We start from the raw sequence: 26432 nt of genomic DNA on the forward strand, positions 1-26432 counted from the left end.
TCTACCACCCTGCATTACACAGTGGCTAAAAGCACAGACTCTGGAGTTAGAATGCCAGAGTTTGAACCCCAGCTCTGCTGCTTCCAAGCCTTGGGAGCTTGGGCAAGCAACTAAACCATTGTCACAGTTTCCCCATCTGTGAATGTGGATAATAACAGCACCTGCCCCACAGAGCCGGGGTGAGCACAGACGAGCTGGCAAGCAAATTTGGGTACTTTGAATCATGCCTGGTACTTCATAAATGCTAGAGGTGCTGGCTATGGCCTCTTGGGGAACAGAGGAGAGGGCATGAATAAGGCATGTGGCTCAGGACATCAACAAACTTGAATTCACTTTCTGCAGCCTCCCAGGGACCAGAGCCTGTAGGAGAGCTCAATATGGTTGAAATCAAATCTCAGGCTGGGCTGAGAGAGGACCTACCCCAACGCCCCAGGAGAGCAGAGCAAAAGGGACTGGGCAGGGGCATCACTGGGCCGGCCGACAGGGGCGTGCTGGCCTCCCCAGCCCTCTTCTGATGTCTCTATCTGACTGAGGATCACTGTTCTGTCCTGTGTATCAGTCCCCTTGCCCCACTCCAAGCAAGGCTCCTTCCCATTGGCTGCCCCTCCCCTGCGAATTTCAGGGACAAGCAGGCAGAACTGAGGGCCAGGTACCCCTATTTTGCAGATAACAGCAACAGCTGCAATTCTTTATCAAGGACCTACTATGCACGACGCACTTTCACATCTTCCCAGCAGGTGGGTTGCATTATGCCCACTTTTCGGATGAGGAAATCGAGGCTCGGGGGAGGGAAAAGATTTGCCAGAGATGGTGTGGCCTCGTGTATCTCGCTCTTCCCTGATGCATCTCAGCTGGAGAGAGCGGTTTGGGCACACCTGTGTCACTTGTTCCAGGCCCTGGCCAGGTCCAGCCTAGCTAGGGTGCTGACTTTGTGTCTTCAAGGTGTGAGGGTGTCTGAAAATCCTGCTCATCAGTTTGGAGGGTATTGTCCTGCCGAGTCGGGTCAGGAAACATGATCTTGCACCCCGCCGCATCACCAGGAATCACATCAGCCTGTTTACACACCTGGCAGCAACTCCAGGAAAGTGGAAAGTTGGCTGGGCCTCAGAGGACCGGTTCCGAGGCCAAGGGGTCTGTGTGAGCAACGGGTCAAACCTGATAGGAGAGCACGGAGGGGACAAAGATGAGGGTTCTGGGACCACCTGGCAGGGAGGGGCTTGGAAAGTCCCTCCATGCCCCTCTGGGCCTCAGTCTTCTCAGCTGAAAAACGGAAGAGCTGGAAACACTGATTCTAGTTCAGATCTTCCACAAATTAGTAGCAGTGTGGGGGTTTTAGAAAATGCACATCTCCTGAAACGAGAAATGCCTGAGTTCAATGGCAAATTCATTCATCCACTTGTTTACTAAGTACCTACCATGTGTCAGACACTGTCCTAGGCATGGGAGATGCTGCAGGGAACAAGACAGACATTGGCCTTGCTCTTACATCACTCATAGCTCAGTAGGGGCAGGTGGGGGGCAGAGAGTGAACAAACACTGATCATTTCAGATTGGGATGAATGCCATGAAGGAAATAGAACAGGAGGCTGTTTTAGAGAGTGTTTTGTGGGATGAGGAGGGCAAGTGTTCTTGAGAAGGGGTAATCAATGAGGACTCCTCGGAGGAGGTGCCTATGGAGCTAAGACCTGAATGACCAGAAGGATCCAGCTGTGGAAGATCAGGGGCAGGAGTGTCCCAAGCAGAGAGAGCAGCAAGAGCAAAGGCCCTGAGGTAGGAATGATCTTGGTAAGTTTAAAGAACCAAAAGAAGGCCTATGAGGCTGGACCACAGTGAGAGAAGAGTATGGGAGAGTGTAACAACCATGTTTTCTAGTTTCTGAAATTGCTGCTCTGACATCTCAGGACCTTGTTAACCCTGGAGAGTCCGTACCTCCCAGGGCTAGCTAATTCCTAGATATAGTAAACAACTCACCTGTGCATCGGCCTTTTGAATGTAAACCAGCCAATCCAGAGCCCACCCCACCAAAACCACCTTATTTTACTGGGCTCTCTCACTCCAGGCCACTATCTACCTGACCTAATCACCCTAAAGCAGGGTGCCAGACAACTAGGGACAGCCTCTATGTCTCAGAGCCTACTGAAATTATTTGAACTAGCCAATGCTAAGCCTGCTTATTCTGACTTGCCCATTCCTTAAACACATACTATATGGCCAGACAATGATAAAGCAAGATAAGGCAGGGAATCCTTTAGGATTTGTTTTCTATGTGAGCCAGGGAAGGCCTTTGAGGAGGTTCATCTTTGAACTAACATGAATGAAGTGAGGGAGTAAAGCCTGCAGATATTTGGGGGAAGAGCAGTTCAGAGAGTGGGAACAACAAGTACAAAGGCCCTGCAGTGAGAACAATCTTGGGAAATTTAAGGAACAGAAAGAAGGCCAGTGTGGCCAGTACAGAGAGAGAGGGGGGCCAGAACTTCTAGTAAGTAATCAATAAATATTAGCTGTTATTATCTTGTCTTGGCAGGTTACTATAATTGAACAGAAATAAGGAAGCTAGACCTCTGATTCCTCTCACTCCTTATCTAGAAGTTAGGCTTCAGAGATGATATGAAATGTTAATAGAATAAAACACTCATGCCTGGGAGCCTGAGATGGGGGATCACTGGACAAGAAGGAGATGGAGGTGCTCACTCCCACCCTGTCACTCACAGCTCACTGTGAGACCTCAGGCAACCTACTTCCTTCTCTGGGCCTTACTCTCCTCATCTATAAAATTGAGGATAATCATTATTCCTACTTCTTAAGGCTGATGTGAAGAGTAAATGAACTAAAATATGAAAGACATGTAGAACATGGTGGGGCAAATGGGAAATTATTTTAGCAATTATTATTATTATAAACTCCTACCCTGTTTTGACACCGCACTGGACAATTTCTGTCTCTTCTCTTAATTAGGTCTCATAGTAGCCCTCTGGGGGAGTGTGAGTCCTCCCCACTTCACAAATGAGGAAACTGAGGCAGTCTCCCACCCAGGCTCCCTGTCTCACAGTTTCAGAGCCAAGACCCAAACTCAGGTCTTCCCAAGTCTATGGCCCTGACTTTTGCCATCCTCTAACTTCTGAGTCTCAGTTTCCTCACCTACAAAATAGGAGAGTTAAAACAGACCTTGAGTATTGAATCAAAAAGTAAGACGTTATGGTGCAAGCACAATATATGATTTCATTGGGCCCAAATAATAACCAGAGAGGAAAGTGATATTATGGGCATGTTATAAATGAAGACACTCGGGCCCAGAGAAGTCAAATGACTTGCCCAAGATCACAGACAAGTACGTGGAATGAGAATCCAGTTCTGATTCCGAAGACTCAAAACTGGGAATGAAGTGACCATTTTCCTGGTTACCCACCTACATTTCCCCCACCCAAGAATTAGGCAAACGCAAAAAAAGTGGGCCTCTGACCTTATGGATGTACTGCCACCCAGGACAAGTCTGCTAGCCAGACTTGACGCCTTTGTGCAAACTGGGAAAAGGGGCTCTTCCTCAGGTGGATCCAGCACTGCACCAGGGTGCATGGGTCGGACTGTGGAGTGCAAGCTGGTTCAGTCTCCTTTTGCCTTCTGAAGTCAGCCTGCACAACACTCTGCAGCAGTCCTGCCCAGAGCCCTCCCCTCCCACCCTTCCTCTAAACTCTTCCTCAAAGCATCCTTAGAAAGAGTTACCTGTGAGTAACTACTGGAACTCATCTTGGCCAGATGATCAGTCCAGCTAAATTTGTTTTCAGCAGGTGTAACGTGGGAAAGGAGGCAAGACATCTCGGCAAACACATGTGGCTAGTGCTTATTTGCAAGCCTGATTTAACAGTTTCATCTGTCCCCACTAGCCGCCCAAGGCAGCTGAGGTGGTCCCTCCGGCAGCATCCTGACTTCCTAAATCTCTGGCACTCTTTGTGGCAAGAGCCACAGTTCCTAGTGGCGCTGGAAATTGCAGCCACTGCATTCCAGAAATGCATCCCACTATTTTTCACCCCTGCTGACAGCCTTCCAAGCCAGGAGGACATAATGTAAGAATTGTTCCCATCCCCCGCTGCCCCCACCCCAACTTTAACCTTCAGATTAACCCCAGCCTCCCTGCAGAACAGCTCACCAGTTGCCAGGGGATAGGTACATGAGAACCAACCGTTTCAATCACACAGACTTCTAGAACATCAGAGCAGCAATGGCTGGAAAATCAGGAAACAAAGAGGGGCAAATGGCAAATGCCAAGAATCTCAAACTTCTTTCATGATCTGATATCGGCAGTTTTGCAAAAGTTTTGGGAACCCATATGTGCTCTATGACAGGCATTGGTGGTTCCAGAATGTCTAGGTAAGAGAGGCTTAAAAGCGGCAATCTGCTGCTGGGAGAGGGGATGGACACTGAGGACACCTGCCTTGAAGCCACATTTGCACCATGTTTTTTTAGACTACTAGCCTTTGTTTGGGGAGGTTATCACAGGATTAAAACTGGTTAAGATTACAGGAATTGTCTTGAAACTATGTTTGCATAGCACACTCACTCTGCTTTAAATGTATGTCACAGATCAATAAAAACAGCAAATTTTCTCTGCTCAATATTCTCTAAGGATGCTTTCATTCACATTGTACATAAGATTAGGAAACATGTCAGTTATTAATATCCAAAAATATAATAATATAATAAATATATACATATTATATGGGGGAGGGGGATTTGAGTGTGCTAATAGACTTTGAGGGAGGCTAAGATCTCCCAAGAAGCCAGACCTACCTCCCAGGAAAAGGCCCTGGTTTATCAGTCACTTTAAGAGGCAGTGACATCTAGGGCCAAACCGAGTCCCCACTGGGGATCTGTACGGAACCAGGAGAGGTTCTTATCCAATTATAATTAAAGACAGACTATAAAGTGCAGCAGTTAGAAGTACAGATGCTACATTCTGGCTTTGTACAGGCTGTGTGACCTTGGGCAAGTCACCCAACCTTGCTGAGCTTCCATTTCCTCACCTGTTCTATAGGGATGCTAATAGCTGCTGCCTCCCTGGTTACGTGGACATTATATAGGATAATGCCTGAGAAATTCTTAGCATGGCACCCGGCACAGAGTAAGAGTTCAGCATTCAATAAAACATCTTACTTATCAGGCTTACTACCATCGCAGTGGGTCACAGACATTCACTGTTACCTGTGCCCATCGGGGTTCATGTGGAAGTGGAGTCATTGTGAAGGGAATGAAGTTTAAGCTTCAGAGTCACTCCCTAGCCCTGTACTGAATTTTGTATTTGTAAATCTGTATGCTTTTTCTTAAAGAGAACCCCTCACATAGTATATGCTTTAGGCCCCATAACACTTGAACCTGTTCCTGGGGTCACAGATCTTGCTATAGAGGTCAGAGCAGAGAGCAGCTTTCAGAACTCCCTGCTGAGGAGAGAGCCCTTGTGTGTGTTTCATTACTTCTTCCCCAGAGCTCACAGACCCATCCATCCTTTCACGAGTGATGCTTCACAAAGCGAGGCAGCTTCCTCACTTAACCTCTCACATCAAGTCTCAGAAGCTAGCATGGTGATCGCCCCTTACAGACAAGGACGGTGAGACCCAAAGAAACAAGGAGATTGGTCCAAGCCCATGGTGGGCTGGTTTCTAAGTAAGCAACCTAGTCCTCAGACTAGCATTTATTGTTTTTCTCTTCCATGTCAAGAAAGCCTAATCGCTTGGATAATTCCACACGAAAGAACTTGCCCTGGATCTCCCTGACATCATCTTCTTAGTATCACTTCCTCACTCCCTCAGCCCAAGGAGGGCCCCTTCCCCCAGGCAGCCCTCTCTGAACACCTCTCCCAGCTCACTTGGTCTCTGCTGGTGGTGTTAGGTAATTTGTCACTAAATTACACTCTCTCTTTACTTTCATTTTTATGAATATTTACTATCTCATTGAGGGATAATGAAGCAACTTCCTGGAGGTAGAAGCCTTGTCTAATGAGCTTCGTAACCTCCCATGATGCCCGGGATGGGCTGGGCACAGGTAAGGAACTCAATAGGGACCTGCAGTACCAACTCCTTTTAGCCCCGGTTGGTGATTTTTGTTGTGACATTCCTGACCTCAATCTGCAGCCTTTGATCTTCTAGAGATTACATTTTTTGAGAGTCTAGGAACAGCTCAAGTTCTCGATTCTGATAAGCCAGGGATTGAATCCCCACTCAGCTACTTGCTGAAGGATACTGAGCAAGTCACTTCACCTCTCTGAGTCTGGCTTTCCCCTCTGGAAAATAGGGTAAATAATCCTCCCCCTCTGAGGGGCACTTTCAGTCTGGATTAAATAATATGATGCACATAAAGCAAAGTTTAGTCCTGCACCTTGCTCCCAGTTAGCGTTTATTAAATCCTGGCTGTGCCCATCGTATAAGGCACCTGGAATAAGACAAGCTAGTGCATTCTTAGGCACTTACTATGTACCAGGCTCAGTTCTAAGAGATTTACATATATTGCCTCATCTAATATTCACCACAACCCAGTGAATTGGCACTACCATTTTCCCATGTTTACAAATGAGTAAACTGAAGTTCAGAGAGGTTAAGTGACTTGCCCGAGGTCACACAGCCTGGCATTCATCAGGTGTTCCTTGCGATATCCAGTGTAATGTGCAACACAGCGCCAGGTACAAAGTTAGAGCTCAGTAAAGAGAAATCATTCCTGTAGACGTGAGAAGATCCAGAAGTCTAGGTGGGACCCAGGATCCAAGGAGCAGCTGAGAAGGGGGAAGAGGGCTTAGGGGTGCTCACCGCAGTTCAAGGCAGGGTAAAGGGGAGAGTGTTGGAGGGCGGAGTGGGTCTGTTGAAAGCTGTCTAGACTGAACCTCTGCAGTGTCCTGCCTCAGCCGCTCGGGAGAAGAGGGTCCTGCCTGTGGTGTAGCCCGCCCAGGGGCGGAATTGGCGGCGCACAGGCAGAGGAGGCGTTACCTTGGGCGGGAGGGCGAAGACCACCGGCAGCAGCACTAGCGGCGTGAACAGCAGCACCAGCAGCCGCCGCGCGCTCCACACTTTCTTGGCCACTGTCGCCAGCGCCGCCATCTGCGCGATCTCCCCGCTGAGCGGGCCAGCCGGGGACTGCCGGCGCCTGGTCCCCGGCTCAGGCTTATAGTCCGGGGGAGGGTCTGGGGAGGGGACTGCGCTCGAGGACCCGCCCTCTCCCTAAGCCTCCGGGAGGAAAAGGGTGGTGCCTGCTCCCCTGGGACTGGGTGCAAGAGGCCGGGGGAAAGTTAGGAAACTTTAGACACAAGAACTAAGGTACCAGACTCCAACCCTGTAGGCGGAGTGGCCTCGGGCTGAAACCTCCTGACTCTCCAGCTTAACCTTTAAGGTGGCTTACTTAAAACCATTCCTTACTCGCCTATGAAAGGGGCAATCCTGATAACCTAAGATTAAATTACTTAACTAGTATTAACTGGGTTCAGAGACTGGCTCTGCCACATACTAGCTGCGCGGCCTTGACAAAGGTCTCTGAGCCTCAACTTTCTCATCCACAAAGTGGGGGTGCTGATAATAATGGTCTCCACTAGACAAGAGTTATTACTTGGGAGTTATTGCTGTTGATACTATTTTTCTTATTTCTTCCCACGGTGGATGAGTCACCTGTAGGTTGGAGCCTGGAGTCTTACTGTTCCTCTTGGATAAATGCACAGGAGTACAATCATGCCTTGTATGGTAGTTGCATGCCTGTTTTTTCCCCCACAGCTTTATTGTGGTATAATTTCTGTACAGTAAACTACACATAAGAAACTACCCAGAGATTTCCCAGAGTGTCTGCACTATTTTACATTTCTGTTAGTAATGGATGGGTGATCCAGTTTCTCCACATTGTCACTATTTTTTATTTTAGCCATTCTGGTAGGGGTGTAGAGATTCTCACTCTGTGTGTGTGTGTGTGTGTGTGTGTGTGTGTGTGTGTGTGTTTTATTATTTTTTTAAAATTGAAGTATAGTTGATTTACAATGTTGTGTTAGTTTCAGGTGTAAAGCAAAGTGACTCAGTTGTACATATACATAGCTATTCTTTTTCAGATTCTTTTCTATTATAGGTTATTGCGAGATATTGAATATAGCTCCCTGCACTATACAGCAAGACCTGGTTGTTTACCTATTTTATATATAGTAGTGTGTATCTATTAATCCCAAACTCCTAAATTATCCCCTCTTCTTACCCTCTGGTAGCCAAAAAATTGCTTTCTATGCCTGTGAGTCTGTTTCTGTCCTGTAAATAAGTTCATTTGTGTCATTTTCTTTTTAGAGTCCACATATGATATCATATATTTGTCTTCTCTGCCTGACTTACTTCACTTAGTATCATAATCTCTAGGTCCATCCATATTGCTGCATATGGCATTATTTCATTCTTTTTATGGCTGAGTTATATTCCATTATATACATATACATCTTTTTTATCCATTCAGCTGTGGATAGACACTAGGTTGCTTCTATGTCTTGGTTATTATAAATAGTGCTGCTATGAACACTGGGTTGCATGTATCTGAATTAGAGTTTGTATCTTTTCCAGATGTATGCCCAGGAGTGTGATTGCTGGATCATATGGTAACTCTTATTTTTAGCTTTTTAAGGAACCTCCATACTATTCTCCATAGTGGCTGCACCAATCTACATTCCCACCTACAGTGTAGGAGGGCTCCCTTTTCTCCACACCCTCTCCAGCATTTCTCGTGTGTAGACTTTTTGATGATGGCCATTCTGACTGGTGTGAAGTGATACCTCATTGTAGTTTTGACTTGCATTCCTTTGATGATTAGTGATATTGAGTATCTTATCACGTGCCTATTTGCCATCTGTATGTCTTCTTTGGAGAAATGTCTATTTAAGTCTTCTACCCATTTTTTGATTGGCATGTTTGTTTTTTGATATTGAGTTGTATGAGCTGTTTGTATATTTTGGAAATTAAGCCCTCGTCAGCTGCATCGTTTGCAAATATTTTCTCCCAGTCTCTGGGCTGTCTTTTTGCTCTGTTTATGGTTTCCTTTGCTGTGCAAAAGCTTATAAGTTTGATTAGATCCCATTTGTTTATTTTTGCTTTTATTTCTTTTGCCTTCAGAGACTAACTAACCTAAGAAAACATTGCTACAGTTTATGTCAGAGGATGTTCTGCCTGTATATTTTCTTCTAGGAGGTTTATAGTGTCTTTTCTTATGTTCAAGTCTTTAAGCCATTTTGAGTTTATTTTTGTGTGAAGGAGTGTTCTAACTTTACTGATTTACATGTGGCTGTCCAGCTTTCCCAACACCACCTGCTGAAGAGACTGTATTTTCCCCATTGTATATTTTTTCCTCCTTTGTTGAAGATTAATTGATACAGGTGTGTGGGGTTTATTTCTGAGCTCTCTATTCTGTTCCATTGATCCATATGTCTGTTTTTGTGCCAATGCCATGCTGTTTTGATTACTGAAGCTTTGTAGTATTGTCTGAAGTCTAGGAGGGTTATGCCTCCAGCTTTGTTCTTTTCCCTCAGGATTGCTTTAGCAATTCCAGGTCTTTTGTGGTTCCTTATAAATTTTAGGGTTATTTGTTGTAGTTCTGTGAAAAATGTCATGGGGAATTTGACAGGAATCATATTAAATCTTTAGATTGTTTTGGGTAGTATAGCCATTTTGACAATATTAATTCTTCCAATCCAAGAGCATGGGATATCTTTCTATTTCTTTGAATCACTTTCATTTTCCTTTATCAATGTTTTATAGTTCTCAGCATATAAATCTTTCACTTCCTTGGTCAGTTTATTCCCAGGTATTTTATTTCATTTTTGACATGATTTTAAAGGGGATTTTTAAAAACTTTCCTTTTCTGATATTTCATTGTTAGTGTGAAGAAACACAACAGATTTCCATATGGTAACCTTGTATCCTGGTACCTTGCTGAATTCGTTTATTAGTTCCAATTCAGTACCTTGCTGAATTCGTTTATCAGTGGAGTCTTTAGGAGGTTTTATAAATAGTATCATGTCTTCTGCATATAATGAAAACTTTACCTCTTCCCTTCCAACTTGGGTATCTTTTATTTCTTTTTTTCTTTTTGGTCTGCTGCTGCGGCTATGATTTCCAATACTATGTCGAATAGAAGTGGTGAGAGTGAGCATCTTTGTCTTGTTCCAGATTTCAGTGGGAAGGTTTTCAGGTTTTCACCATTGAGTATTATGCTGGCTGTGGGTCTGTCATAAATAGCTTTTATTATGTTGAGATATGTTCCTTCTATACCCACTTTGGTGAGGTTTTTATCATGAATGGGTTTTGAATTTTATCAAATGCTTTTTCTGCATCTATTGAAATGATCATACAGTTTTTGTCTTTTCTTTTGTTGATGTGGTGTATCACATTGATTGATTTGCCTATGTGACCCTGGGATGAATCCAACCTGATCATGGTGTACGATCCTTTTTATGTGTTGTTGGATTCAGTTTGGTAATATTTTGTTGAGGATTTTTGCATCTTATTTATCAAAGATACTGAGCTGTAATTTTCCTTCTTGGTAGTGTCTTTGTCTGGTTTTGGTATCAGGGTGATGGTGGCTTCACAGAATGACTCTGGGGGTGTTCTCTCCTTTTCAATCTTTTGGAATAGTTTGAGATGGATCAGTATAAGTTTTTCATGTTTGGCAGAATTTCCCAGTGAAGCCATCCGATCCTGGACTTCCGGTTGCAGGAAGGTTTTAAAATTATAATTATTACAGATTTGATTTCACTTCTAGTGACTGGTCTGTTCAAATTATCTATTTTTTCTTGATTCAGTTTTGGTAGGGTGTATGTTTCTAGAAACGTCCATTTCTTCCAGCTTGTCTAATTTGCTGGCATATAAATGGTCATAGTATTCTCTTATGGGTTTTTGTATTTCTGTGGTATGATTTCTTCTCTCTCATTTCTTACTTTGTTTATTTTGGTCCTCTCTCTTTTCTTCTTGGTGAGCCCTCATTGTGGTTTTAATTCATATTTTCCTAATGGTTAATGATGTTTAACATCTTTTCATGTGATTATATGACATCTGTATATACTCTTTGGGGGAAATTAATCTCTTCTTATCATTTGTCCATTTTCTAATTGGACTGTTTGTTTTCTGCTGCTGAGTTTTGAGAGTATTTTATATATTCTAGATAACAGCCCTTTACCAGACACGTTGTTTGCAAAAAGTTTCTCCCAGTCTATAGCTTGGCTTTTCATCCTCTTAACAGACCATTCACAGAACAAACATTTGTAATTTCGGGGAGTCAAATATATCAAATTTTCCCTTTTTTGGACCATGTTTCTGGTGTCAAGCAATTTGCATAGCTCTAGATCCTGAAGTTTTTTTGCATTTTTTCTAGAAGTTTGACAGTTTATAGTTATGTTTTATATTTAAGTCCATGAGTTAATTTTTATATAAGGTACAAGGCTTAAAGACAAATGTAAGACAAGACACTATAAATCTCCTAGAAGAAAACATAAAGGCAAAACATTCTCTGACATAAATTGTAGCAATGTTTTCTTAGGTTAGTTAGTCTCCAAAGGCAAAAGAAATAAAAGCAAAAATAAACAAATGGGACCTAATCAATCTTCCAAGCTTTTGCACAGCAAGGAAGCCATAAACAAAGCAAAAAGACAACCCATGGACTGGGAGAAAATATTTGCAAATGATGCAGCAAATATTCTTACATTTTGTTAAATTCTATTTGATAATATTTTATTAAGGATTTTACATCTATAATCACAAAGGATATTGCCTGTAGTTTTTCTTTTTTTAAAATTACCTTTGTCTGGTTTTGGTATCTGGATAACACTAGCCACCTAAACAACTGAGAACTGTTCCCTTCTCTTCTGTTTCTAGAAGAGGATTGTATGCAATTGGCGTTAATTCTGGTTTACGTGTTTGGAAGTATTTTCCAGTGAAACCATCTGTCTGAAGATTTCTTTTTTGGAAGGTTTTTAATTCAGTTTTCTTAACAGAGGGCTATCTGAATTATCTACTTCATTTCGAGGGCATTGTGGTAGTCTGCATTTTTTGAGGAGTTTGTTTCATCTAAATTGTCAAATTTCTGTGTGTAGAGCTTACAATATTCTCTTTTGATGTCTGCTGACTCTATAGTGGTATCACTGATTCAATCATCCATTCCTGATGCATTCATTTGGTATCTTACATCTTTTCTTTTTCTTTGTCAATCTTACTACAGATTTTTAAATTTAATCTTCTTTTCAAAGAACCAATTCTTAAAAGTAGTTTTTCTGCTTTCAATTTCATTGATTCCTGGTATCTCCCCCATCCTTCCACTCACTCTTTTTCTCAGACATTGAGGTGGCAGCTTAGATTATTGACTTGAGATTTTTTTCTCCTCTCTTCTAGTGTACACATTTAATGATAAAAATTTCCCCATCTCTGCACTGGTGAGCCCTGTCCCACAAATTTTATATGGTGTATTTTCATTATCATTCAGTTCAATGTATTCTTTATTGAGACTTCTTCTCTGACCCATGGATTACTTAGGAGTGAGTTGTTTAGTTTCTAAGTGTTCAGAGATTTTCCTAATGTATTTCTCTTACTGATTTCTAACTTGATTCCACTATGGTCACATAACCAGAACCCTGTATGATTTAAAATCTTTTATCTCTGTTGAGGTTTGTAGTATGGCCAGCATAACTATCTATATGTTCCACAGTCACTTGGAAAAGTTTCCTCTTTATCTATCTCTCTGACTCTACTCCCATCTCTCTTATTTCTCTGTTTTCTTTTTCCTGCCTTCATGGGTTCCATTTTTATTTTTATGTTGTGATTAAGTACATTTATTAGTATGGAGTTTTTATTGCTTTCTCTAGGTATTACACTGCAGGTACATAATTTAGCACAGTCTACTCGTACAAATTCCAGTAAAATGTAGAAACCTTATCTCCTCTTATGCCCCTTTACTTTATCTTGTTATAATATTATTGCCTTATATTTCCTCCTCAGACATTTAGAACCACATCAGACAATGTTATAATTTTTGCCTCAACTATTAAACATAATTTAGAAAAGCCAAGAAGAAAAAGAGCTTATTGCATTTACCTATATTTTTGTTTGACATTCCTGATATTCCAATATTGCTTTGTTTATTATTTCCTTTCTATTTAGAGAGCTTCCTTTAGTTATTCTTTTAGAGTAGGTCCAACGGCAATAAATTTTCTTGGTTTTTCTTAATCTGAGAAGGTCTTGATTTCCCCTTTATTCCTAAAGGATATTTTCACTGAATATAGATTCTGAGTTGACAGTTCTTTTCTTTCAGCAATTGAAAGATATGTCACTTTTTTCTGGACTTCATGAATTTTGGTGAGAAATCCACTGCCATTTGAATTGTTTTTCCTCCAGAGGTAGCACATCATTTCTCTCTCACTGCTTTCAAGGTGTTTTTCTTTGTCTTCAGTTTTCAGAAGTTTGCCTATGAGATGCCTTGGTGTGCGTTTCTTTTAGTTATCTTGTTTGGAGTTAACTCAGCGTTCTGAGTCTATAGGTTTATTCTGTTGCCAAATTTGAGATGTTTTCAGCCATTATTTCTTTGAATACTTTATGCTCCTTCCTCTTTTTCCTCTCTTTCCAGAATCCCAATGACACAAATGTTAGACTATTTGTTATAATGGATTATACACAGATTCCTGAGGATCTGTTCATTTTTTCAGCCTATTTTTTCTCTGATGTTCAGATTACGTAGTTTCTATTGTTATATCTATTATTTTTTTTAAACTACGATTTTCTAAAAATGTAAATGAGAAATAAAGTAAGTTCGATGGGGTCTATACTTCTGTGGCTGATTCTGGTGTAAGAGTATTCAGAAGTTTAATCCACAATGAATTTGTGTATACTTGGTCTGCTGTTTAACATGCTTGAACCATTCAAAAAAATCACCTTTACTAAAATTTATAATTGCAGTTTATATTGTTCAAGGGAATTTAATGAAGCTAGTGATCTATGTCAAATGCTCAAGGAATGTTGGTTTTCTATCTTATTTATTAATGAATAATAATAGCCAGTATTTCACTGGGTGCTTACTCTGTGCCAGGCCCCGTTCTAAGAGCTTTATATGATCTGACTCATTGAACATGAAAATGACCTTATGAAGTGGATCCTAATATGCTCCTATTTTGCAGAGGAGGAAACTGAGGTACAGAGAGCTTGAGTAACTTATCCAAGGACACACAGCTATTAAGGGGGAAGGATTCAAATCCCAGTAGTCTAGCCTCAGAGTCCACATGCCTAATCACTACATAGTAATGGCTCACAGTATATGTTTTATTAGATATGTTCACTAGATATGAGACATATGACTTTTACACTGAACATGAAACAAAGTAAAATAGCACCAAATCCCCTCGTAAGTTATTAGAGTTGTCAACAATTAGAGCATCTTCACTCAAAAAGCTGCCTCCCAGTACTCAGTAGCATCAGCTAACAAGGGCCACCCACACTCCTCTAACCAGCTAACACAGTGGTTCTCAACCTCGGTTGGGAAGCTTTAAACATGCTGATGCCCAGGCCCCACGCTTAGAGAGTCTGATTTAATTGTCTGGGATGTGGCCTGAATACCAGAATCTTTAAGAGCTCCCAGCAGATTCTAATACGCAGCTGGGGGTGAGAACCACTTTTGGAACAACTCCACTGCTTTCTAACTCCTCGCACCCCTAGAATCTAGTCCACCTTTTGTCAGATTCTGGCGGAATCATTTCCCTGATTCAAAATCTGGGTCGGCTTCTGGCACTTCACAACTAGAGACTTCAGTCTGATTCTCAGGGCCCTCCCGACTTCTACTGAATTTTGCCACTTCACATCTCCAGGGCCCAGGCATGGTCTGTGGTCGATACTTTACCAATGTTTACTAAATTCATATTTGAACACCAGCCTTGGTTTTTCCTCATAAGTATACTTGGGGTTAATCATACATACCTTTCATCATTCCTTTTATTCAATAAATATTGACTGCATGGCAATTATATACCAGACTACAAATACAATAATGGATAAGACCAACAGATGAACACCTCTGCCTTCATGGAACTTACGTTTGATTGGGGGCGGGGGTGGAGTTGGAGGAAACAAATAATAAACAAATGAATAAAATTTAGTATAAAGATGAGAAGATGACAAGTACTATGGAGGAAAATGAAGCAGAAGAGGGAGACAGAGCGTGATGGGGTGGGGGGACCATTTCAGATAAGGTGGTCAGGGAAGCCCTGGATGATCAGGCGAGCAGGTACCCTATATTAAGCAGAGACCCAAGGACAGTGAGCGAGTGGACCCCCTGGGTATGAGAAGGAAGCATTCCAAGGGGAAGGAAAAGCCAAGTGCAATGGCTCTGAGCCAGAAGCAAGCAAGACGTGGCTTAGAGTCGTCAAGGGACTGGGGAGCAGAGGTGCGATCAGAAGGCCAGCCAGCGACTAGCCAGCAAAGGATCTTGAAACGCTGAATGAGGACTCTGAATGATGAGAGCAGCCATTGCAGGGACTGAAGCAGAGTGATGGATTCTGCTGTCATTATTTCAATAACAGATTGACTGAGATATAATTTACATAGCACACAATTCATCCATTTAAAGTGAACAGGTCAGTAGTTTTTGATACACTTACAAAGTTCTGTAGCCATTACTACAATAGATTTTAGAAATTTTTCATCAGCCTAAAAATGAACCCCACACCTATTAACAGTCACTCTCAATCTCCCTCCAACCTCCAAAGCCCTAGATAACCACGGATCTACCTTTTGTCTCTATAGATTCGCCTATTCTGGGCATTTCATATAAATGGACTCATACAATATGTGGTTCTTTGTGTCTGGCTTCTTTCACTTAGCATCATTTTGTTCAAGGTTTACTCATGTTGTAGCATGCATCACTACTTCGCTCCTCTTTATGGCCAAATAATGTTCCACTGTATGAATATACTGCATTTTATTTATCCATTCATCACTTGATGGACATTTGAGTTGTTTTCACTTTTTGGCTATTATGAATAACGCTGCTATGAACATCTGTGTGCAAATTTTGTGTGGACATGTCTTCAAATCTCCAAGAGAAGAAGAGAAAGAAGCTGTTGTTGGTAATGAATGAGATGGTGGAATATTTCTCAATATGTGAGAGGAACAGCCATGAGGAAACACAGATAAGTTTATGTTGTACTATATGGCATTTAAGTAACATTTAATCCCAGAGAGTGAAAGCTATTCCCTGTGTCAATTTTCTTTAACTCTTCGTTACAACATGGAGAGAGTCTCAGTTGGGTGTTAGTAGCCCTTTAACACCTCATCACTTGGTAACTCCCTTTGTAAAACCCAGAGAAGACTTTAGGGCCAGAGACTCGACATTTTGCTGCAATTGGACAGCAGTGGTTTATTTTAATTTTATTTATTCTTATAATTACTATTGACTTAGAGCAAGTGATTTCCTTTTTCTTAACTAAAGCCCGTGATTTTAAAACAATCCTCCTTTTAAGTTAAATCTATTGATGTTTACAGTGTGAAAAGACTCAATGAAAAATACTAAGTAACTCCTAGTGCTGAGAATGTATGGTTATGGCAAAATTCCAAAACTTGGATGCAAAGATCTGAAATTTGGGAAGCCAAGAGATGGCAAGAGAAAGGGCCAGAAAGAGGTGCAGTACTCACTTCCTATCCAGGTCATCCTGCTATGTTTCCCATAAACCCCTAGGGCCAGTTATTTCCCAATGGACCCTTTGCAGGCTGTGATGAAACTTTCCCGGTTGGGGACCTGACCTTGAGCCAGCCCAACAGTCAATTTCATCAAAGGTTCTAGCCAGGTTAGTTAGCATCAGACAGCCTTGGATGGATGGCGAGGCCCTGCAAGGGAGCACTTTGGACATTTGGGGCCTGGGTGTGGGAGGATGGGGAAAACTATTCCTGGGGATTTGGACCAGCTAACGTCACAGAAACTCAGGTCCATTCCCCAAAGCCCGAGTGGAGGCAGCTAGGACCAGGATACACTGTACCCAGCGCCCCGGACTGGCTCCCTTGTTCTGGAATCAGCTAAAAGATTAAGAGTACAAAGATCTTCTATTAGAGCAGAGGTTTCAATCTGGTGGCTCAAATGTAATAATAATAATAATAACATTAATAATAGCAAGCACATATACTGCACTTACTATGTGCCGGGCACTATTTGCAACACTTTACATATATTAACTTATGTAATCCTTAAATCCATTTCATTACCTTATTGAGTCTGTGGCCCTGCATCAGACAAAGCTACATTCAAATTCTGGCTGTTCCACTCGTTTGTTAAGCAACCCTGAGCAAGACATTTAATTCCATTGGGCCTCAGTTTCCTTATCTGAAATGAGAAGAAGAATTGAATGTTAACTCAGGGACGTTGGGAGAATGAACAGGCGAGGATGTAGCATGATACTTGCACACAGTAAGTGTTCAACAATTAATTATTATTCTGCTTGTGGCAGATTTTATTTTCCAAGGAGAGCACCAGTATGTATCGTCCATCTTATATGTGTGTCCCATGTTCCTCTTACAATGCAATTAACCTTCTTCCCACTGAGAGTTGGAGCCCTATGTCCCTGCCTTTTCAAAGTGGATGGGGGCTTGTGATGCACCAACCAACAGAAGATGGCAGAATGGATGCGCTGTGATTTCCAAGGTTAAGCCATAAAGAGGCTACGGCTTCTGCCTGGTTCCCTTACTCTTGGGACTCTCACCTTGAAACCCAACTGCCATATTTGAAGTTCAAACTCCACCAGGAAGAAAAAGCACACAGAGAGAAACCAAGATTCCCAACAAGCCGCCAGCGATAACTAACTAGCATTTGAGTGAATGAGCCTTCAGATGATTCCAATCCCTTGCCTTTGAGTCTTTCAGCTGAGGCTCCAGACACGGAAGGTCAAAGACATCCCTGTGTTGCCCTGTCTAAATTTCTGACCCCCATAATCCACAAGCATAACAAATGGTTGTTTTATGCCATTACGTTTTGGAGCAATTTGTCACAGCGATAGGTAACTGTTACCACCACTACTACTTCTCTCATCTGGAGAAGAGCTTCTTATGGGAAGAAAAGTCTGTCTGCAAGACATGAGGCCTCTAGCTGGATGACTTAGAATGTGACAGGGGGAAAGGTGGCTCCAAGGCTGGACCCATTATCTCCCTGTCTTTGTTTCCTCCCCCTTTACACTGAAAAGGAATTAGAGTGTGGGAGGTAATTCTTAAAGAACTTCCACAGTCAATGGATGGTATGAATACCATTTATTTTCATTCCCATTGGCATGCCCATTGGACAGATGAGGAAATTACGTCTCAGACAGACAAAGACATTTGTCCCAGGTCCCACAGCCAGTGCATGATAGAGCTGAAACTCCAGTGATACACATCGCTACCCCTCTTTTTAATAGGCAAATAACAATCTCTGTGAAGTGTGCATGTATATAGATAGAGACACAGATTGAATATAGTCATCAGTCCAGTTATTAAGGGTTTGCTATGTGCCCAGCACTGTGCTGGGCACTTGCATGAATGATTTGAGTCCTACCTAGTATTTCAACCGCATGTCCTACCTGCCTTCCCCTCAACCATTGGGTGCCACCCTCTTTGTGACCTTCTTCCTGCTCCTTGAACATACCAAGTTCTTTGCACTGACTGCTCCCTCTGACTTCATCTCTCTTTCTCCCTCCTTCCCCAACATCACTTCACAGTGGCCAGCTTCTTCTCACTCAGGTCTCAAGTCAAACGCTGCCTCCTCAGAGGGGCCTCCACGACTACCTAATCTAATAAAATGCAGACTTCCTCAACTCTACAACACTCACTCTGTTCAAAATCCCCAGAGCTCTTTCCTTCACAGCATGATTCACCATTTGAAATTATTCCTTACTAGATGGAGCTCCATGAGAAGCAGGAGTCCAACCTGTACCCTGCACAGCCCCTGGGACATAGCAGGGGTTCAATAATTACTGAAGAATCGAACATGCTTTAAATCATTGTATTTTATTCTTACGAACATCGACCAAAATCGTGCATATCATGCCCTCAACAAGTATGAATTGAGCACGTCCTAGGTACCAGGCATCATTCTAGGGGTTGAAACTATGGCAGCAATCAAATGAAACAGAAGTCTCTGCTTTCATTTTGGTAGCGCTAATAACGAGAGGCACAAGTTAAATGTACAGCACGTCACATGGCACTCAGTGCTACGATGAAAAATAAAGCAGTGAGCGGAGAGGGAGTATGAGGGGCATGCTGGCACCAGCTTTCCACTTGGCCTGCACAGAAGGGACTCTCGGTGCCTCCCCCCAGCCCCTCACTGAGCCCCACACCACGGTCAGCATCTTTCAGTGTGACATTTTGGTTGAGGCCTGGGCAGCTCCAAGAGCAACACTGGCTTTGAAGCGAGTCCCAGCAGGTGGGGCTCAGGCTGGGGTTGGGATAAGTCACCCCTTGAGATGCCCTGGAGGCAGGGGTCAAGCAGCTTGGCCTTGCAGGGCCTTTCCTCACCACAGGGAGTAGGGCAGGCCCTGGACTCCCCTGGCCTGGAGCTGCAATAACTCTGGATTCTGGGCCTTCCCCTAACCCCCTCTATCCCGGGCAGAGAGCGCAGGTTTACAAACACCAGGAGGCCTTTGATCGGCACCAAACCCCCAGGGTTCTGACTGTTTTTTGTTCCAAGCTCCAGGCCAGGACCCTACTCAGCTTTGCCTCCAGCAGGGAAGACTGTGGGTAGGTGGTGGTGGTGGTGGTGTGTGTGTGTGTGTTTGGCATAGTGGGAGGAAGGCTCATGTGGCTTCTTGGTTTTCAACAAGCAGGCTGGGCTTGCATGAGGGAATTCAACTCAATAAATGTTTACAGAGCACCCACTAGCTTCCAGGCACCAATACAGAAACCAGGGCTGGAGTGACAGAGCAAACACTGCCCTCTGCCCACAGAGCAGACAAGAAGCAAAGGAGCAAGTGAATATAACTGATAGCAGGTGCTCGTGAATGGGAAGGATACAAAGCTGGGGAGGCGGGTGGGGAGGGCTGGGCAGGGGTGTTACCTTCTACACAGGGTGCTCCTGGAAGACAAGGTGCTGTTTGGCAGACATTGGAAGGAAGCAAAGGAGGTGGCCATGTAAAGATGTATGAGGAAGTGTGGCAGGCAAAGGGAACAGCAAGTGCAAAGGCCCTGAGACAGAAACATGACCACCTGCTGGAAGAACCATGTGGCTGACCCTAAGCGAGAAGAGGTGGTCAGAAAGGTAAGAGTGTTAGGGTGGGGGCAGATGGTTCTTTGCCCCAAGGGAGGTGGAAACACTGGAGTGTTTTGAACAGAGGAATGAGATGACCTGAACTGAGCCGGAATAGGATTTCCCAGGCCGCTGTGTGGAAAACAGAATGTGGGGGATGAGGCAGAAGCAGGGAATTTGGGGAGGGGACAGCTGGAATGGTTCAAGCAAAAGATCACATGGTCTAAGCCAGAAGAATAGCTGTGAGGGGTACCAAGTGGTAGGTTCTGATCCTATATTCATAAGCTCTTTGTTGACGTGTAACAGACATACAGAAAGGTACACTTGTCATAAACGTGCATGCAGTTGGATGAAGTTTTACAACCAAATCCACCCATGTAACCAGCACCAAGCTTGAGAAATAGAACTTACCCCTCCTCCCAGAAGCCCCCAGAACCCTGTTCCACGTCTCTACCCCTCCCCCAAGGGTAGCCATTGTTCCAGCTTCCTGATTGTATCTCAAGAGTAAAGCCAGCAGGATTTGCTGCTAGGTTGGGTCGGGGCGTGGGGGTGAAAGAGAGGAGTCAAGGGGAGTCATTTCCTATGAGGAGAAGCTGGGTGAGAGCAGAGACCAAGGGCTGGAACCAGGAGTTTGTTTTTGAACAGGCTGCACTTTGACATACTTGTGTGACCCCTGGAAAAGATACAGACCATCTTATCTGGGGATTGCAAATTCAAATGTCTACAGGGACAAGTAGCATAAGGGTGAAAAGGTCTGAGAGTAAGAAATATTTCACTCTCTTATTAACTCCATAATGGGAAGAAAAGCAAGACAAGCATGATGGTAAATGGTGACTGGCAGCTGGCCGCGGTCAAGCGGCAACAGGAGAAGGTGGGGGTTGGGGTGAACTGGCAAGAACAAGCCCCCCTCTAAAAGGGGAGGTGTTGGAACGGGGGTCCAGGGTGGCTGGGTCTCCTGACAACGTTTCGAGAGAAGCCAGATATCTGGGTGTTTATATGAAACCATCCCAATCGTTTTCCACTGGCAACCAAAAAACAAACGCTACAATGGGCCCAACAAAAATGTCCACCAGTCTGATCCAGACCAGATCCTTCATTTGACAGACGGGGAAACTGAGGCCCAGAGCAGTCTGGGATTCTTCCCAAATTCAAAGAGGAAGTTGGTGGCAGAGATTAGCCAGGCCTTGAATAGGCTGAATCTCAGTCCAGTGGTCTTGCCTTGTGGTCCCTGGAAAGAAGGCGCTGGAGCCTGCCTGTCCTTACTCCCTCACTTTGACTTAAACAGAGAGGCCTGCACTGCCCCATGTGCCCCAGCCTGACCCAGAGAGGAACAAGATGCCATGCAACAAGCATGGCTTTGGAGGACTGGGCTCTGCAACTGTTTTGGTTAGGAATGTTTTTGGCTTCAAATGATAGGAAACGTGATCAACTGCAGTTCCAGCTTTAAAGATGTTTACCTATGCACGTATAAGTCAAGGAAAAGAGCTTGGGGGTCTGATGTCACTAAAGACAGGCATACTCTGCCCACCTCTCCACTCCATCATCTCATTGATTCTTCAAGGGTGGCCTTGTGGTCTCAGGATAGCTGCTGAACCTCTGCTTATCACCACTGCATTTAAAGGCAGGAACTGGTGATGGGGGTGTGTTTCAGTCATAGCTTAGAGAGAATTCTCACACCCCTCTCACCTTCTGTAAGAAGTAAAATCTTCCCCCAAAGCAAACTTTGCAGATTTTCTCTTATGTCTTATTGGCCAGAAAAAGGCCACATGCCCACCCCTCTACCAGGGACCAATCTGAGCTTCCCGAGATGAAGCCATCTGCACCTAATAAACACCTGGACAATCAAGGCTCTGTCCAAAAGGAATAAGGGGAGTGGCTTTTGGTAGCCAACAGACAATGCCTGGCACTACCTCTACCATTTACAGGCTAATGACTCTGGGCAAAGTGCTTAGCCTCTGTGAGCCTCAGCTTCCTCATCTGTGAAATGGGTAGAGCAAATAACTATTGTTTCTGCCCTCCTGGCATCCATTTCCTGATTTTCCTTCAGGCTGTGGTCTCAGATCATCGGGGAACTTGCTCTAAACGCACAGTCTCAGCCCGGTCCCAGCCCTTCTGATTCAGACACATTAGGGTTGGGGCCAGACAATATGCACAAATGATGTTGTATTATAACGGCCAGTTTGTTGGTCTCTAAAAATAGTAGCAATATAAATTATCTAATAACAACAGCTAATTGTTACAATGTGCCAAGCACTGATTTCATTAATGCTTGTTGAGGGGGGTGTTGATGTCTGACCTGGTTCCTCTTGAAGGAAGCCCCAGGTGCAGGTGTGGTCAGCAGGCAGCCTCCATCTGCCTCCCCTTCAGAGTAGCCTCATGCAAGCTCAATTCCTTCCAGGGTGGCCCGCCCATGTCTGGGTGATGTGGGGTTATGAAAGCCTGGACATCTCGGTGCACCCTGGGACATCTCTGCAGGACCACTGTAGCTGCAGAGCCTCGGTGGGGCCAGGGCTGTTTTGGGTCTGCCTCACAGCCCCACTTCTCCCTCTGCCCTCCCATACTTCCTTCCATTCCCTTATATGGAGGCCTCAGTAAACACCCTCCACACTAAACTGCATCGCAGAGTCTGCTTCCTGGGGATTCTTACCCACGACTGTGCTCCCAGCAGCTCCATGTGGTAGACACCACTGTTAGTCCCTTTTACAGATGGGGACACTGAGGCTCAGAGAGGGCAGTGAGGGGGTCCCAAGCCATGCAGCTGGTGAGCAAGGAGACATGGGATGGAAGCCATCAAACTTGTAAGAGGGAAGTGGCATACTCTGGCTTTAAAAGGGTGTCTGGCTGCTGAGTGAGGAAGAACTTAGGGGACCAGGGCAGAAGCAGGGGGAGCAGTGGGGAAATCATTGACTGCAGCAGTACTGGGAGAGGCTGGGGGCACTCCAGGGTGGTGGTGGGAACTTCCTCATCACTATAGCTCCTTCAGGTTCCGGCACAGAGCCAGACACAGCCAACGTGCTCAGTAAATGCCTCGTGAGTGAGTGAAGAAGTGAGAACAGATGACAAAATCAAGACAGAAGGGAACTAGCTGTCCCCATGGCTGGCCTGTCCCGCTCACTAGGATCCCGAGTGATGAGCACGGAGCCCACCACGTCTGGATGCTCAGCTAAGGTGCTGAGTGAATAAATGAACAAGTTCGAGGGAGGGAGGGAGGGAGAGAGGAAGACAGAAAGAAAAGCGAGGAAGGCGAACAAAGAAGGGGTAGGAGAGGAGGAAGCGGAGGAGAGGACTGAAAGGGGAGGAAGTTTCTTTTTAACTTCTTTCCACCGAGAATGAGGGTAACTTGCGACCTCTGCTGGCAAAGGAGAGCAACTCCACTGGATTGGGGAAAGGAGAATTCAGCCCTCAGAGTTGTGGGGCCCTGAATTCAGGGCACAAGAGGAAATTCTCAGTTCCCAAAAAGAGGGCTGGGGCAGGCCTCTGTAAGGACGTGGGTGCTCACAGTCAGGGGCTCTGTCAGTCAGTGACAGACGGTTAGGACTTGGGCGGGGCAAGAGAAGCATTTGCCTAGGGAACAAACTCAAGGTCGGCCCTAAAATTCTGTAACTGAGACAAATATTTTAATGCAATATTAAAAAAAAAAAAATCAAACTAGCAAACTATGGCCCTCAAGCCAGCTACCTGTTTTTGTAAATAAAACTGTATTGGAGGCAGGATCATGATTCAGGTTGACTTCCTCAGTTACAGCAAAGGTTGTACCTCTCTTGCTTCACTAACACAGGTGTTCCCACACCCCATCGGCTGGCTTGTCTCGTTTAACGAGAAGCACATGCCCATATGGAGCACTCACTAGGCCAGACTCGGGGAACTCCATTCTGTGGCCTGTGGACTGGCCACAAGAGTTCTTTTAAATGTTCCAGGAGATATGGACCTGTGTCCTTTTCAGTGTTGCATCACATTCCCCTGGCTCTACCATTCATTAGTGGTGTGATCTTGGGCAAGACTGAATTTCTCTGTGCCTCAGTTGTCTCCTCTGTAAGATGGGTCAATGCATGCAAAGAACTTAGAAACTGCTCAATAAAGTTAACTGCTGTTAAAAATGCTGGTTTGAATCCCAGCTCTGTCACTTATTGTGACCCTAAGATGTGATGCTTTGCATTGTTGAGAGTATTTCCTCATCTGTAATATGGCGGACATAAGTCCCATCCTGGAGGGTTCCAGTGGGAATCGCACATTACTGCTAGTGCCTTTGGCTCAATGCAAAGCACAGGCTGTCCCCACGTGGACGTGGAGGGCTCCTTAGCCCTCTGTGAGACAGTGACCTGGGAAAGGAATCCACTGCTCACCTGGGAAAGCTTGTCAATCCTGATTTCCCAGCCTGGGTCACAGGCTGAATAGGAAGACAAATACTCCTCCTGGGAACACATATGAAGCCTCTCCAGTCTGCAGTCTCTCCTCTCCCCCTCAATACATGCAGAGATCATTTTTGCTTCCCTACTGTAGCTGCTACCCGCACGGCCCCGGCTGCCATGTCACACTGGACCAGTGGGTGCCACTTGGTTTGCAGGATGCTAGCCAACACTTCCACCTCAGGCTACCATCATCCAGGTTCAAACTTCTCCCTTGTTTCTTGCCTCCACCCTGGCCCCTTATAGTCCTTTTCCTACCAGTGTAATCCTTTCACAACATAAACCAGACGTCTCCTTGTTTAAAGCATCCTGAGTTGCATTAAGAATAAAACCCAAGCTTGTTACAAGGCCCCGTGTGATCTGACGCTTACCCACCTTTCCCATCTCATTTCCTGCTCCCCCTCCTTGCTGTCAACCAGCCACACCAGCCTCACTGTCCCTCAGAGGTGTTCCTCCTTTACCCACTTTGTACATGATGCGCCTTCCCCCATTTCCTGGTTCTCCTTTTTAGTCTTAGTTCCAATGTCACCTTATCAGAGGCTTTCTCTGAGCACTCCTCCCTTCCCCTCTTCTCAAGGGCACTCAGGCTCTCAGCATCCTTTACAGCCCTCATCACTGTCTGACACTCTCTTAGGTACTTCATTTCCCCTCTGTATCTCCAGTGCCTGGCACACAGGCAGCGCTGGGTACCTGTTGACTTAATGCCCGCAGACACCATTCTCCCCGAGAGGTAGATATTAGTCTTATTAGCTTTATAGGACATGAGGAATGAGCCCTCAGTCATGTTGAGAATATTCATTGAAAAAAATGTGGTCAGATCCTGTGGGCTTGGAATTCTTTGAAAATAATGTACTGTAATGCCAAAACATTCTAATTATGTAAAGACATGTCATACCCAGCATCTCATTTCTTAAAGGATCAGTGGAAAGTCTATGGGCTTTGGAGACAGGGAAAAGTACCCCTTGCTACCTGAGACATCTTGGACAAGTTCCCCCTTTTTGAGCCCATTTCTCCATCTATCACATGGGGACAATATCAAACTTAGTGTCATTTAAGATCCAGTGTGGAAACTCCTGGCACAATGCCTGATGTGTAGTAACGAAGCAATGATGTCCGTTCTCCTCTCTACTAATCACCACTACCCAGGAAGGAAGTTTTCACTCATTCCTGGGTATCTCCACAGGCAGGGTGATGACTGCAGTGAACGAAACCGACACAGTCTGAGTCTCACCAGAATGTTCGCTCCACAAGAGCAGTGCTTGTCCATCTTGCTCATCACTGCACCTGGTACCCAATACAGCGCCAGGCACACAAAAGGCACTCAAAATACTGACTTGCTAGTTGGAGCTTACAAGGAGGAAAGGCATTTTATTATACCCTCTTCTCTCCCAACACACACACCCTCTCTGGCAAAAGAAACTGCGGCCGGGCAAGGTTAAGTGTGAGGTATTTCGTGGCACTTTGCATCTTAATTCAGTTTCCTGTACCCTCCCTTAAACCAGGTTTTATTGAACTTCAGCCATTCCTAAGGTACTTCACTATTTTTGCTCAGTCTACTTAACTGCCTTTGATATAAATGAATTTACTTTTTTACCTACAGAACCCGAGAGGAACTTTACACCAATCACTTGTCTAAATTAGAAAATAGCCATAAAAACAGAGTAACAAAGATAAAAAGTCTTATACAAAACTACATAAATTTCAGTTGCCTGAAAGCTATGGGCCTGCTGTTTTTTAATTTAAAATTTTTAAAGAAGAGAAATTGGAGTTAAGCAGCATTTTCATCTTTTTTTTCACCATGAC

General features: G+C 44.3%; 1 protein-coding gene across 2 annotated transcripts in view; it reads right to left on the reverse strand.

The window, feature by feature from the left end:
• The window catches only part of SLC13A3 (solute carrier family 13 member 3), a 91230-nt gene that overhangs the window by 61371 nt on the left and 3427 nt on the right, over positions 1–26432 (reverse strand). Inside the window, exon 1 of one of the 2 annotated variants that reach the window (XM_006187649.3) lies at positions 6969–7111. The exons of the other annotated variant lie outside the window; for it this stretch is intronic. Within the exon in view, the coding sequence (XP_006187711.1) occupies positions 6969–7079 (111 nt within the window). The 5' untranslated portion in view covers positions 7080–7111. Of the gene's footprint in view, positions 1–6968; positions 7112–26432 lie in introns of those variants that run through there. 2 annotated transcript variants of the gene reach the window in all.

The sequence above is a fragment of the Camelus ferus genome, chromosome 19 (genome assembly GCF_009834535.1).
Source record: "Camelus ferus isolate YT-003-E chromosome 19, BCGSAC_Cfer_1.0, whole genome shotgun sequence".
Classification (NCBI taxonomy): Eukaryota; Metazoa; Chordata; class Mammalia; order Artiodactyla; family Camelidae; genus Camelus; species Camelus ferus.